Genomic DNA, 16,087 nt, shown 5'->3' with positions numbered 1-16,087 from the left:
ATTTACAAGTTGATGGACATTTTGATCTTTTCCAGTTTAGCACTATCATGAATAATGATGTCATAAGCATTCATAATCCTGTCTTTGAGTGCTCATATGTTTTCTCTTGAGTAAATTCTTATCCATGTTACTGCTGGGTAATACGGTAAATTTATGTCTAACTTTTTTGTTTGTTTGTGTTTTTTTTTTTTTTTTTTGGCCGCACCACACTGCGTGTGGGATCTTAGTTCCCCAACCAGGGATCAAACCCACACCCCCCACAGTGGAAGCACAGAGTCTTAACCACCGGACCACCAGGGAAGTCTCCATGTCTACCTTTTAAAGAAACTGTCAAAATGTTTTCCCAAGTGGGTTTACCATTTTACAATCCCATCAGCAATGCACAAGTTCCAATTTCTCTTCATCCCTGCCAACACTTGGTATTGTCTGTCTTTTTGATTATAGCTATTCTGGTTTGAGTTTACTGGTATTTCACTGTAGTATTAATCTGCATTTCCCTAATGACTAATGATGTTAATAATTTTTTCATGTGTTTACTACCCATTCATTTATATCCTTCATATCCTCCACCAAAAGTCTTTCACCAAAATATCTAAAATCTTTTGCCTGTGTTTTAATTGAGTTGGTTGACTTACTATTGAGTTAAAGAGTTATATGTCATGGTTTTAAGACCTTTATCAGATGTATAATTTGCAAATATTTTCTCCCAGTCTGTGGTTTGTCTTTGATTTTCTTATTGGTGTCTTTTGAAGTGGAAATAAGTTTTGAAATCAGGTAGTATCAGTCCTCCAAATTTGTTATTTTTCCAAATTGTTTTGGCTATTTTAGGCCATTTGTATTTCCATGTAAATTTTAACACCAATTTGTCAATTTCTACCAAAATAAGCCTACTGGAATTTGATCAGAATTGCAATGAATTTACAGATCAATTTGGAAGAATAGCCTGTTGACAGTACTGAGTTTCCCAATCTGTTTGCTATGCCTCTCAATTTATTTAGTTTCTTTAATTTTTCTTTAATTTTCTTTCTTTAGTTTTCTCAACAACGTTTTATAGATTTCAGTTTATAAATCTCCTAATTCTTTTGTTAAATTTATTTTAACTTTATTCTTTTTGATACTATTATGAATGGAAACATTTTCTAAATTTCAATTGTTGATGGTTCATTTCTGGTATAGAGAAATACAATTGATTTTGTACTTTGATCTTGTGACTTTGCTAAACTTGTTTATTGGTTCTAATAATTGTGTGTGTGTGTGTTTGTGTGTGTGTTTGAAATTTTCTACAAATGATCTGTGAATAAGGACAGTTTTATTTCTTTATTTCCACTCAGATATCTTTATTTTTTTATCTTTCTAGAAATTTTCCTGGCTAGAACCGCCAGTAAAATATTGAATACAAGTGCTGAAAGCAAAAATCCTTCTCTTATTCTTTTTAACATCTTTATTGGAGTATAATTGCTTTACATTGTTGTGTTAGTTGCTGCTGTATAACAAAGTGAATCAGCTATACATATACATATATCCCCATATCCCCTCCCTCTTGCTTCTCCCTCCTACCCTCCCTATCCCACCCCTCTAGGTGGTCACAAAGCACAGAGCTGATCTCCCTGTGCTATGCGGCTGCTTCCCACTAGCTATCTATTTTACGTTTGGTCGTGTATATATGTCAATGCCACTCTCTCACTTTGTCTCAGCTTCCCCTTCCCCTTCCCCATGTCCTCAAGTCCATTCTCTACTCTGAGTCTTTATTCCTGTCCTGCCCCTAGGTTCTTCAGAACCTTTTTTTTTTTTTTTTTAGATTCCATATATATGTGTTAGCATACAGTATTTGTTTTTCTCTTTCTGACTTACTTCACTCTGTATGACAGACTCTAGTTCCATCCACCTCACTACAAATAACTCAATTTCATTTCTTTTTATGGCTGAGTAATATTCTATTGTATATATGTGCCACATATTCTTTATCCATTCATCTGTCGATGGACACTTAGGTTGCTTCCATGTCCTGGCTATTGTAAAAAAATTCAAAAAGAGTCATGTCCCTTCTCTTATTCTTTTTTTTTTTTTGCGGTACGCGGGCCCCTCACTGCTGTGGAGCACAGACTCCGGACACACAGCCTCAGCGGCCATGGCTCACAGGCCCAGCCACTCCGCTGCATGTGGGATCTTCACGGATCGGGGCACAAACCCATGTCCCCTGCATCAGCAGGCGGACTCTCAACCACTATGCCACCAGGGAAGCCCCCTTCTCTTATTCTTGATCTTAGGGGGAAAGCATCAATCTTCCTCTAGTAAGGATGATGTTAGCTCTGTGTTTGTTTCAAAGATGCCCTTTATCAGATTGAAGGACTTCTCTGATATTACTGGTTTGAGTGTTTTCATCATGAAAGAGTGTTGGATTTTGTCAAATGCTTTTTCTGCATCTAGATAGATTATCATGTGATTTTTCCCCCTCTTTAATGGGGTGTATTACATTGATTAATTTTCAAATGCTAAACCACCCTTGCATTCCTGGCATAAATACCAATCGGTCATGGTATGACATTTTATCTGTTGCTAGATTCAGTGTGCTAGTATTTTGTTAAGGATATTGGAAATGTTGGTCTATAGTTTTATTTTCTTGTGATGCCTTTGTCTGCTTATGGTATCAGAGTAATACTGGTCTCATTTATAGAATGAGTTGGGAAGTTTGCCCTCCTATTTTTTGGAAGTTTGTGAAGGCTTGGTCTTCTTTCTTGTTGTTGTTGTTTTGTTTTTTTTTTGCGGTACGTGGGCCTCTCACTGTTGTGGTCTCTCCCGTTGCGGAGCACAGGCTCCGGACATGCAGGCTCAGCGGCCATGGCTCACGGGCCCAGCCGCTCCGCGGCATGTGGGATCTTCACGGACCGGGGCATGAATCCGTGTCCCCTGCATCGGCAGGTGGACTCTCAAACACTGTGCCACCAGGGAAGCCCCTCTTATTGTTTTTTAGTCCTTTAAAATGTAAAACCCCAAAACTATTAAATTGTACACTATAATAGGGTGAATTTTAAAGTATGTGAAGGGATTGATAGGCACCTGTAACCCCTGAAAGGGCCTATTTCTGGTTTACCTTTATTCTTAGGATGCAGTATTGCTGAGTTTACCAAGTTACTCCTACCACGGCAAACCTTCAATTCCAATCTTTGTCTCCCTAGTCCCATGAAGCTACCAAAGGGACTGCTCATTCTATCAGTCACTGGCCCCTCTGGAAGCAGCGAACACCCTTTTGGTAGCCCCAAACTTGAGACTCACTTTCTTGGATTTCTGTCCTCCTCCAGGTCTTATACTGGAAATTCTGAGGAGCTTGTTAGTTCTTCAGTGGCTTCAAGCAGATTTTTTTATTGTTAATAACTTGTAACTTTTCTAGCTACCTTCAGGGGATATGATGGTCTGAGTTACCTAGTTAACTATTAGTGGACACTTGAGTCATCAATGTTTTAAAGTTATAAAACAACTATAACTTTATCACTAACAATATTTCTTGTTTGAGGGTATGTTTCAGAATAATATAATTAACTAAATTTTGAAACAACTCCTTTGTGTAATTATTTAAAAATGTATGCAGACGCTTTTGAGCTAAGATTATGCAATTTAAATTTCGAGGTTAATATAGTTAATCTCACTATTTATGAACCCTAGCCGTAACATAAGACTATATTCATTCGTACAGCACATTTTTACTCATCAAAATACTTTCACCATCTATTATTTATAATTTGCTAATAACTCCTCTGTGAAGTAAGAGATTATAATCTTCATTTTAAAGATGGATAGACTAAAAAACTCATTCATTTATTCATTTTAAAAAACAATGTAAGAAATTGTTCTTAAATTTAAACACACATGACTTTTGCAGTCTCACCTGACTTTTCCCTGTGGCAGTCTGTACCAGCCTCTGGTTCAGATGCTGAAGCATATTTCAATATTTGATGTCCACAGCTTATAAAATAAAACAGATAAATATATGTATATGATAAGTGAGGCAAAATTTTTTTACCTAAATACAATCAGAAAATCTGGTTATTTTTTAACTGCAAGATCCCAACTGCAAAATATCCTAATATTCCAATCTCTCTATAAACTTAACAGGCTTTATCCTAGAAAGCACCTGTGTCCCTATGAAGGAAATAACATATTTTGGAAGTAACACTGAGATCTGAGGTAAACACTTATTACCATCAAAGCAGAAATAAGAACAAACACCATATGAACTGGGTACTGTAAATAGGTACTAAATTAGTACATACTAAAATAATTCTCATACATTTACTGATATCTTATGATGGATAAAATACCACTATATTTCACTTCAGATGGAGATCATTTAGCTGGGAAATGAATAATGGCACTGAAATGAAAAAAAATTGTTTAGAATAAAAACTGCTAGATGAAGAAGAGGATGTAGTATTCATTAATCATCTAGTTATAATACAGAACAAGAAAACTGGTAATACTTTATTAAAATAACCTATATTTTGAAACAAATAGTAAACACTTGGGAAACTTACCTGTTACATAAATTGCTATCAGAATTTCTAAGTTGCTGATAAAAATCTGGTGAATTGGGTGCATTGCTCAGAGATCTGTGTAAAATAACACTTGGCTTAGTAAGAAAATCAGCAGTGTCAGGAAATTCTATAGGCGATCGGTTAGTTGGAGAGCCAGCAGACATTGGTCCATGACTGGGAGAATTCAGGCCGGGTAAAGTACCTAGAAAATTGAAAGAGAAGAAAGAGATATGTATGTATGTATGTACTGATATGTATGTGTTTATTGTCCGTGTTTGGGTGTTTATAAAGAGCATTTTCCTTCTTTAAAGAAAGCAAAGTATTTACAGTTAAATGATTAACTAGATTTCTACACGGAGCTATCTTCAACACCTTCTACGAATTCAGGCAGAATATAGACCATATTTGTCATCATCGATGACTGTGGAATAAACACCCTGTGGCAGGATGGCACATAGTAGGTAAATACTAAAAGTATAACTAAAATGTACATAATGTGTGGCACAAATTTTCCTAATTCATATTGGTCTTTATCTTTAACATTTTGTGTCCCTACCAGCTTGATTATCCACATGAACAAAAGCATCTTTACCAAATTTTATTGAATATTTTTCAGTACAATACAATTCATTTTTATTGAAGAACCAAAGTTCTTGATAGCATTAAGCAAATTAAGCATATGATAAAATTATATTAACACAACAGCAGATCCCTTAAAAAATCCACATCTTTCCAGCTCATTCATTCATTCAACAAGTATTTGAGAGCCTATTATATGCTGGAAAATGTGCAGTGTTTCACAATGGAGAAAAAGATGCCATCCCTACAACTCAATGAACCTAAAGTCTAGTGGAAAATACAAACAAGTGCTAAGTGTTAAAATAAGGGGAAAAAAAGAGTGCTTCAGAAATACATCCCTAATCCTATTGATTTACTCAAGAGCCTTTGCTGGGTGCCTTGAACTAAGGGTATATCTGGACAGGTGTAGGTGGATTTAAAACTTTATTTTGAAATAAAGATCCAAGTAAAGTGTGCATCAGAGAGGAAAGCAAATAACAGTTGTTAAGGTATTATGGTATTTTCAGACATAGTTACAGATGTGTGTGATGGTTAATTTTATGTGTCAACTTGGCTAGGTTATCATGCCCAGTTGTTTGGTCAAATTCCAGTCTAGATATTGCTGTGAAGGTATTTTTCAGATGTGATTAACATTGAAATCTGTAGACTGAATAAAGCATATTGCCCTTTATAATGTGGACTGGCCTCATCCAATTTGTTGAAGGCCTTAAGAGAAAAGACTGAAGTCCTCCAAAGAGGAAGGAATTTTCCCTCCAGACTGCCTTCAGAGTCAAAACTGCAACATTGACTCCTGCTAGAATTTCCAGCCTGGCAGCCTGCCCTAAAAATTCTGGACCTGACAGCCCTCTCTATCTGGCGAGCCAATCCCCATCAGTCAATCAATCAATCAATCACTCCCCACCCCATGTATATGTATGTAAGTATATATGTATGTATGTAGGTATATACACACGCACGAACATCCTATTAGTTCTATTTGTCTGGAAAACCCTGACTAATACAATGTGTTACTCTATTTAATCTTCATAATAGCCCTGTGAGTTAAGTAGCATTTTCATTTTACATGTGCAGGGCTGCCAACTGCTGTTCTATCAAACTGATTTGTTTAGAGGCTCCTATAATTTCATATAATGTTGGGGCTGAAAAAGATTTTATAAATAATCGGTCAAACACTTTAAAGTTTCAGAAGAGGAAACCGAGGACTAGAAAGGAGAAGTATCTTTCTTGTCAAAATAATAACAGTTAGTTACTAACTGGAGACTGAAGTCCCAATTTTCAGCATTCTTTTTTCTATTATAATACTGAGTGTCCGAAACCCTGACAAACAGGCTGAGAAGAATAAAGGATAGCCTAATTTTAGGGTAGAAATTTCATATAACATAGAAAAGCTTCGCGGAGAAGACAAAATGGTAAAGAAAATCCCAGCAACCCTTATAAAATACTTTCTACAATACAGATCCATCGTTTTTGTTATAAACCTTTTAAATTGTGAAATATAACACACATATAGAAAAGTTATAACAGGAATGCTCACCACTCAAGCTAAAACATAAAACATGGCCAGAGGTCAGAAACCCATGTCCAATATCTAATTCCCCTCCCCCTCATTAAAGGAAAGCATTACTTCGACTTTTATGGTAGTGTTTTTCTTGCCTCTCTTTATACCACATATGTTATCTCTTTACAGTTTAGTTTTGCCCTTTCTTTGAACTTTGTAAATTGAATCAGATAGTATAAATGCTTTTATGCCTTGCTCAACATTTTAAAAAGATGTTTCACATGTTCATTCATTTTGAATGACATATAAAATTGTATGTATGAATATAGCACAATTTTATTTCCCTGTTCAAGTACTGAACTGCCAAATTGTTTTCCAAAGTAGCTGTAGCATTTTACTTTCCAATCAGTGATGTATGAGTGTTCCTACCTCTGAACATTTTTCCAACACTTATACTGTCTTTAGAATTATAGACATCATAGTGGGTGTGAGGTCATGATTCCTTGTGGTTTTGATTTGCATTTCCCTAATGACTAATGATGCTGAGTATCTTTTCACGTGGTTAGGGCCATTTGTATACCTTCTTTGGAGAAACACCTATTCAAATCTTTTGCCAATTTTTTAGTGAGGTCAGTTCTGTGTTTATCATTGAGTTTTAAGACATCTTTGTCTATTCTGAATACAAGTCCATTGTCAAATCGTAATTTGCAAATATTTTCTCCCATCCTGTGGACTGTCTTTTCACTTTCTTTAGGTGTCTGTTGAAGTAAATACAAATGATTTAATTTTAATGAATTCCTATTATCAATTTTTAAAAAATATTTATTTGGTTGCTCTGGGTCTTAGTTGAGGCAGGCGAGCTCCTTAGTTGCGGCTCACAGGCTCCTTAGTTGCAGCATGCGAACTCTTAGTTGCGGCTTGCATGTGGGATCTAGTTCCCTGACCAAGGATCGAACCCGGGTCCCCTGCATTGGGAGCATATAGTCTTACCCACTGTGCCACCAGGGAAGTCCCCCTCTATTATCAATTTGTTTCATTTATGGACTGTACTTTGGGTGTCTAAGAATATCCAAACTCAGAGATTTTCTCCTATGTTTTCTTCTACAAGTTTTATGGTTTCACTCTTATATTTGAGTGTACAAGCATTTAGAGTTAATTTTTGAGTATGATGACAGGTATGGTTCCAAATTCATTCTTTTTCATTTGTATATCTATCCAGTTGTCCCAACATCATTTGTTAAAAACACTATTTCTTCCCCTTTGAATTACCTTGGCACACTGGCTGAAAATCAATTGACCATGTAAGGGTTTATTTCTGGACTCAGTTCTATACCACTGAGTTGGAATATCCTTATGCCAGTATCACTGTCTTGATTGCCATAGCTTGGTAGTAAGTTTTAAAATTTACAAGTGTGAGTCCCCCAGTTTTCTTCTTCTTTTTTTTATTAAAGATTATTTTAGCTACTCTGGGTCCCTTGAATTTCTATATGAATTTTCAGATCAGCTTCTCAAATTTCTACAAAGAAGCCAGCTCAGATTTTGATAAGGATTTGTACTAAATTTAGAACAATTTAAGGAGTATTGCCATCTTAACAATATTAAGTCTTCTGGTCCACGAACATGGGATATTTTCCATATGGGTCTTCCTGCGACTTCCCTGGTTGGTCCAGTGGTTAAGACTCTGCGTGCCAATGCAGGGGGCATGGGTTTGATCCCTGGTCGGGGAACTAAGATCTCACATGCCACGCAGCGTAGTCAAAAATTAAAAAAAAAAAAAAATCTGGGTCTTCTTTAATTTCAACATTTTATAGTTTTCAGTGTACAAGTCTTGCACTATTTTGTTAAATTTATTCCCAAGTATTTTTTAATAAATGTATTTATTTTATTTTTGGCTGCGTTGGATCTTCGTTGCTGTGTGTGGGTTTTCTCTAGCTGCGGCGAGTGGGGGGCTACTCTTCATTGGGGCGGACGGGCTTCTCACTGCGGTGGCTTCTGTTGCAGAGCACGGGCTCTAGGCTCGTGGACTTCAGTAGTTGCAGCACACAGGCTCAGTAGTTGTGGCTCACAGGCTCTAGAGCACAGGCTCAGTAGTTGTGGCACACGGGCTCGGTTGCTCTGCGACATGTGGGATCTTCCTGGACCAGGGATTGAACCCGTGTCCCCTGCAATGGCAGGCAGATTCTTAACCACTGTGCCACCAGGGAAGTCCTGAAATTATTTTCTTAATTTCAGTTTTGCATTGTTCATTGCTAGTATATAGAAATACAATTGATTATCGATTATAGATCTTGTATTCTGCCACACTGATGAACTTGTTTATTGGTTGTAATAGGTTTAATGAATTTCTTAGGATTTATAAATGTATGATTATGTTGTCTGAAAATAGTTTTACATCTTCCTTTTATTCATTTTTACCTAAACTTCCCTGAGTAGAACCTCCAACCCAGTATTGAGTAGAAGTGGTAATTATTTTATAATTATTTAAATTATTTTATAATTTTTATAATTTCTAATTCTTTATATTCTTTCTGTGGTGAGACACTGTTGTCATACTGTCCTTACTTTAGATATGGTTTCCTCAAGTTCTTTAAACATATTTATGGTAGCAGATTTAAAGTCATTACTAAATCCCAAATCCAAGCCTCCTCAGGGAAATTTTGTTGGCTGTTTTTTTTTTTGTTTGTTTGTTTTTGTTTTTTTTTGCGGTTCGCGGGCCTCTCACTGTTGTGGCCTCTCCCGTTGCGGAGCACAGGCTCCGGACGCGCAGGCTCAGCGGCCATGGCTCACGGGCCCAGCCGCTCCGCGGCATGTGGGATCTTCCTGGACCGGGGCACAAACCCGTGTCCCCTGCATCGGCAGGCGGACTCTCAACCACTGCGCCACCAGGGAAGCCCTGTTGGCTGTTTTTCATTGTCTACATGGCGAAAAATTTCTTGTTTCTTTGCATGCTTCATGGTTTTTTTGTTGAAAACTGGACATTTTAGATAATATGTTGTAACAATTCTAATATCAGATCTCTCCCACCCTCAAGGTTTATGCTGCTGGTTTTTTGTTTGTTCGTTTTTTGTTTCTGATTATTCATTGAGTGATTTCCTGGACTCATTATGTAGATTTTGTTTTCTCTGAGGTGTGTAGCCACTGAGTTCTCTGCTGCCTTTTTTCCCTTTTCTCCTTGATTTACGCTTGCTTTCTTAGAAGCCATTCTTGGGTCAGTGTAATTTAGATGAGACAGAAGATTACTTTAAATGTCTTGCCTCTATGTCATCTGTAGATGAGAGTCTGTTTGAAAAGATACAACTTCAAACTTCCAGGCAGTTTACAAGACAGCCTTAGCTTTTACTTCCTGCTTGTGCAGGACCTCAAGGTCAGCTACAGATGGAGTGACCAGGGCCTTCACCTTTCCCAGATCTTTCCTGGGCATGTGCACAGCCCTAATAAACATGTGCTCAGCCTAGTATATGTGGTGGGATAAGTGTCCAAATTCTTTTCTTGGATATCCAGTTGTTCTGGCCCCTTTTGTTAAAAAACAAAAAACAAAAAACTATCCTCTTCTGTTGCCAGAGCTTTCCACTTCCCCAGGGTCATCTAGTGTCCAGGATTTCCTTTTAAATTCCCAATCAGCTCTTGTTCGCCCCAGTTGAAATCACAGCCTTAGGCACTCACAATGTTGCCTGGCATAGGGTATAGGGGTTTTTTGTTTGTGTTTTTGGAGAGCTGAGCTCTGAGTTAAATGAAATATCCACAGCACCCTGGGAGTAGAAGTGTTTGCCAGGGGGCTTGAACAAAACGTTTACTGTACTATCAGCTTGTTGCTTTTAATGCAGTTTCTAAAGAGGTAAGACTCTAATGGCTGCAAAGCTAGTGGCTTTTAGCTGTAGTATCACTGAGCTGGGCAGACAGAGGGTTTGGGAAGTGCCCCCAATTAAGCTGTTGCAGAACCCCACTGTCTCACCAAGGTTCAGTAGGTAGTTTCTCTTGTATAGATGACTTCTAGTTCTCTGGCTTTCGTTAACTTCCAGAATTCTGAAATGATTGAGTTTAGTTTTTTGCCCCTATTTTTGTTGTTTTAGCAGAAGAACAAGTTTACTGAGATCCTCTCTCTGCCATTCCGGAAGCTGATCGCTATATATGATTTTAATCCTTTGAAACTTGTTGAGACTTGTTTTATAGCTCAGCAAATGGTCTATTTTGATCAATCTTGTGTGTGTCCTTGGAAAAAATATGTATCTTGTAATGTCTGAGTGTGGTGTTTTATAGTCGATTAGGTCAAGTCAGTTAAATCATGTTGTCCTAATCTTCCATTTATCTATGACTAATATTTTGGTTTGCTTATTCTACTAGATAATGAGAGTGATGAGTTAAAATCTCCAAAATGAATACAGATGTGTCTTTCTCTCCCTTTAGTTCTGTCAATTTTTGGTTTGTGTATTTTATTTTAATTAATTAATTAATTTTTGGTTTTGTGTTTTATACCCATGAGATCAGACCTGTGTCCTTATATTTAGTGTGCCTTTTGTAAAGAGCATGTACTTGAGTCTTGTGTTAATTGTCTGACAGTCTGTATCTATTAACTGGAGTGTATTTTCAACTTTTTTGTGGAAAACTGCACATTTCAGATAATATACTCCAGCAACTCTGGTCAGATCCCTGGCACCCCCAGCTCCCCACCAGCCACCCACGCTAGGTGTATATTTAATATAGTTTGCTTAATCCTCCATCTTGCTATTTCTTTTTTAGTTATTCTTCATGTTTCTGTTTCTTATTTCCTCTTTTCTTGTATTATTTTAGATTATTCAAGGTTTTTTTTTTTTAAATCATGCCATTTTACCTCCTATATTAGCTTCTTACTTACACTTTTTCTTTTATTCTTTTAATTATCACCCTGGATATTACAATGTGCATCTTTGAAGTATTAGTTTCTTTTAAATTAGAACTTTTTTAGTACTTTTCAATCACTGCCAGTACACTGTAAGTTTAAGTCCAATTTACCCCTTTCCCACCCTTTGTGCCACTGTTACCATATACTTGACTTCTTTATACACTATGCAGGCCACAAGGGAGTCACTGTTTTTAATGATCAGTATTCTCTTATGTACCCACACATTTAGGCTTACCAGTGCTTTTCATTCATTCCTGCAGATCCATGCTTCAATCTGGATCATTTTCCTCCTACCTAAGGAACTTCCTTTGCTGAATCTTAGCAGTGCAAGTTTACTAGCAATAAATTCTACCAGCTTTTGTTTGTATGAAAATAATGTTATTTCACCTTAAGTTTTAAAGGATATTTTCACTGGATAAAGAATTCCAGGTTGGCAAGTTTTGTTTTGCAATACTTTAAATATGCCAATCTATTGTCTTTGGTGACTGTAGTTAATAATACTGTATTGCATAATAATACTGTATTTCATATTTGAAAGTTGCTAAGAGAATAGATCTTAAAAGTTCTCATCACAAGAAAAAAAAATTTGTAACTATGTGTGGTGACAGATGTTGACTTATGGTGATCATTTCACAACATATACAAATATCAAATCATTTTGCTATATACCTAAAACTAATATAATGTTATGTCAATTCACCCCCCCCATAGATAGATAATTGGATAAAAATTCTATTAGAATGACTTATTATAGGATATAGGATATAGTCAGGGTTTTTTCCTACTCTCATATTAAGATTTTTTTTTTCTCCTTCCACAATTATCATGCTACAAAAGAATGCTCTTTCTGGGGTTTTCCCTTGTTCTCTGTCTACAACTACCCAGGTTAAATAGTTCTATATTTTATCCCTGAATTACTAGTGCCTAACGAAGTGCCTGATACATAGTACTTGTTCAAAAATTAATAAATGAATGAGCAAACTCTTAATAGCCAACCCAAACTGCTTAGTTATGTTAACTTATAACACATGAAATGGTATTCAAAATTAGCTATAAATAGGTAATGACAAGGTTTGCACTACCATATACTTTGAGGCCTCCCATATTTAAGTCACAAAAATGGTTTCTTACCAGCTCTTCTTAGACCTATATGGTGGGTTAACGATACAGAAGATGACCTTTGCTTCGGGATTGTCAGTGGATTTGAACTAAAAGGTCCATTTAGATAGCATCCTTGACTAAAAGGGAAAGATAATAGGTTAAGATTTTTAAAAACATGAGAAATTCCTTTTTTCCTTATGGTCTTCAATTCAATTAGCAAATATCTGCTTATACATTCAGTTTAGACATCTATCTAGTGCCTAAGGAGTAAAGCAGGAGCCAGCAAACTTTTACTGTAAAGAACCACGTAGTAAACACTTTGAGCTTTGCAGGCCATAAGGTCTCTGCAATTACTCAACTCTGCCAACTGCAGTATAAAAACAGCCATAAACAATAATAAACAAATGAGTATTGTTTCAATATAATTTTATTGACAAAAACAGGTATGGGCCACGTTAGGTCCACAGGCTATAATTTGCTGAACCCTGGCTTTAAGCAGGTTATAAATATCACCTGGAGGGCTTCTTACTACACAGATTTCTAGTCCCATCTCCAAGATTTCCGATTCAAAAGGTCTGCGAAGAAGGTCTCCCCTTCTTCACAGATATTGATTACCCACTGACGCAATCATATCCTGGAACTGAAATGTTTATTACAGGTTTTAGGGTTCTTATGAAGAAATTACATATAGGTGAGCAGTCACAGTATACCAACTGATACATAAAAGGCATTTTAAGATTATATATTTTAAAGCTTTTGGCCCAATGCCATACATATAGCACTTCCTTTCTTAGTCACTAGCCTGTTTTCTTCTGTTAGTCAATTCCTGATTGGGCACTTTGCTACAGGATCAAGGACAAATCTAGATTCTCTATTTTCCACTCAATATTTTGTTAGTATAGGCTGAGTTCTCAAGATTTTCCCTAACTCCTTCATCTTTTTTGTACTTCCACACCCCCTTACTCAAGGAAAATCTGTTTTTCAGCATCAGATATATCTGATGCTATCTTTGTATGTGTTTTTCCACCTGTAAAATTAGAGATTTAGAATAAAGGACTTCTAAGAGAACATCTAGCCTTTAGATTCTATAACATTTTTTGCTCAATAGTAATAATAGTTTGTTGGCAATGTTACAAAAAGAGGCAATATGTAAATAATACCACTCAATAAACTCATCTCCCTACCAATGCTCAAACATTCTTTGTATTTGAATATTCATTGCCTACATACAGAGTGGGAAAGATGGGGAAAGAAGAGTGACAATACCACCCAGGGCAATATTCAAATAGAACAATCTGTGTACTCTACCAACATCTACTTCCTGATTAATATTCAAAACAAAGACAGGGTTTTCTCCTTCAGAGAAGAGACCTGAAGCACTGCTCCATAGTCTTCTACCTTAATCCAGGGGGCCTAATCATTGAAACAGCTGTTTAGAATTGAGAGGTCAAATGACAGGTTTTCAGCTCAGTTCCAGAATCATTAATTCCCTGCCTATAACCAGATAAATATATACCGCAATGAGATTACATAAAAAATACTGAAGAGTGTATAACTGATTCACTTTGCTATAAAGCAGAAACTAACACACCATTGTAAAGCAATTATACTCCAATAAAGATGTTAAAAAAAAATACTGAAGAAAGCAGAGGGCAAGATAGGCTAGGAGTCCCAGTGATTATTAATAGTTGGTAGGAAGGTGATTAAAGTCAGACTTCGGAATCGGTCTTCAAATCCAAGTGCACAAGCCTTACAAGAGATGTCAAATGTTATGGTCACAGAGTTAAGTCACATGTTAAGAGTTGATTTCTAAGACAATCAATGCAAATTACCTTGACAAGTTTTGTATCACCTCATTTATTATTTTTTTTTAGGTAGCTGTAAAACTTTCTGGCTCCAACATCCAGATTTGCAGAGCCATTATCTTAAAAACTGAGTGGGATGACACCATTAGCCCTCTTGAATCTCTGCAGTTCAAATAGGTTCCAGGCATTGGTATAAATCTCTAATAAATTATGAGACACATAATTGAGAAGCTGGTTCCCAAGTACATTATTTAGAAGACATACTATTGCCAGGCAACAAGTTATTAGATTTAATTACAGAGCACTTACGGCTATGAACGATGAATCAGAATAGGTTAAAGGCAAGCCTCTTTAGTGTAGGGGTACCTATAGTTGATGGCCCTCAGAGTTTTGGTATGCAATTTGCCTACATTTCCCAGGGAAAGTCTGTTCAAAGGAAATGAGCTGTGAGTTCTGAATACATTGTTTGTCCACAGGGAGGGTCTGGGTCCCAGCAGGCATTCCATGCATAGCAGTTTAGCCATTCTTTTAACCCTAGGTACTAACACTGTACTTGGGTAATTCAATTGTCAGCTAACCCAGAAAAGCATTCTTCAACTCTTCCTGGAATTTCCTGACCAGTAAAACTTCATCCTAGGTCTGAAACTTAAGCAGAAGGCAGTATCAACTGTCATATGGACACCATACCCCTGCAGGATACTTGTTAAGCAGCTGTTTATCTTCAAAGACCCATTTTAATGTAATCCCAAACTCTTTACAGTAGTCAAGCAGGTCTCAGAAGGGTTGTAATGACTAATGCAAGGTAGAAAAGGAAAATTGCCATAAAAGAGCAAAGAAAAGGTGTTAAAGAGATTCAGAGGCGAAACAGTTTACCTTTCCTTGGAGAACAAGGGAGGGGAATGTCAGTGTGTTATTCTTAAACTGTGACATCTGAGCTCAATCTTTAAAGACATACAGAAATAGGGGTCAGAGGGTCTCTTCTAGGTAGAGGGAATAACTAAAAAGGGGCACAACTGTGCACAAACAGAAGGAATATCAAACAGTTAAGCTTGACTGGATTTTCAGATAAATAAAGGTGATACCGGAGAGATATTTTGGTGTTATAAAGTAATGGCCTTCTTAATTAATTAAAATCTCAAGTCCTCTAAGAGATGAACAGTGGTAAACTCTTTTTTTTTAAATTAATTTATTTATTTTTGGCTGCATTGGGTCTTCGTTGCTGCATGCAGGCTCTCTCTAGGGGCCACTCTTCATTGCGGTGCATGGGCTTCTCATTACAGTGGCTTCTCTTGTTGCAAAGCACGGGCTCTAGGCGCGTGGGCTTCAGTAGTTGTGGCATGCGGGCTCAGTAGTTGTGGCATGCAGGCCCTAGAGTGCAGGCTCAGTAGTTGTGGTGCACGGGCTTAGTTGCTCCACGGCATGTGGGATGTTCCCAGACCAGGGCTCAAACCCGTGTCCCCTGCATCGGCAGGTGGATTCTCAACCACTGCGCCACCAGGGAAGCCTCAGCAGTGGTAAACTCTTAAGAGTAGGTAATACAGTGGCTGTTCAAGTAGGACTAATTCTTCTTCCTTGTGGTCTTCCTCCTTTGGAGTCCTCTCATCATACCTAACATAAGGTTTATAATACTTCACTTTTTTTCTCCAGGCAAAGCATAAAGAAAACCAAACTTAGTCCTATATTACGCTTTACACAA

General features: G+C 37.0%; 1 protein-coding gene across 1 annotated transcript in view; it reads right to left on the bottom strand.

The window, feature by feature from the left end:
* PDE3B (phosphodiesterase 3B) overlaps positions 1 to 16,087 on the bottom strand; it is a 183,510-nt gene that overhangs the window by 45,196 nt on the left and 122,227 nt on the right. The window contains exons 5-7 of the mRNA XM_060018547.1: positions 12,617 to 12,723; positions 4,530 to 4,731; positions 3,884 to 3,960 (exon numbers count right to left, since the gene is read on the bottom strand). Of these exons, the coding sequence (XP_059874530.1) occupies positions 3,884 to 3,960; positions 4,530 to 4,731; positions 12,617 to 12,723 (386 nt within the window). The remainder of the gene's footprint in view (positions 1 to 3,883; positions 3,961 to 4,529; positions 4,732 to 12,616; positions 12,724 to 16,087) is intronic.

Source organism: Delphinus delphis, chromosome 8, assembly GCF_949987515.2.
Source record: "Delphinus delphis chromosome 8, mDelDel1.2, whole genome shotgun sequence".
NCBI classification, from domain to species: Eukaryota; Metazoa; Chordata; class Mammalia; order Artiodactyla; family Delphinidae; genus Delphinus; species Delphinus delphis.
The sequence above is the reverse complement of the archived record's forward strand: the minus strand, read 5'-3'. Positions and strand labels throughout refer to the sequence as shown.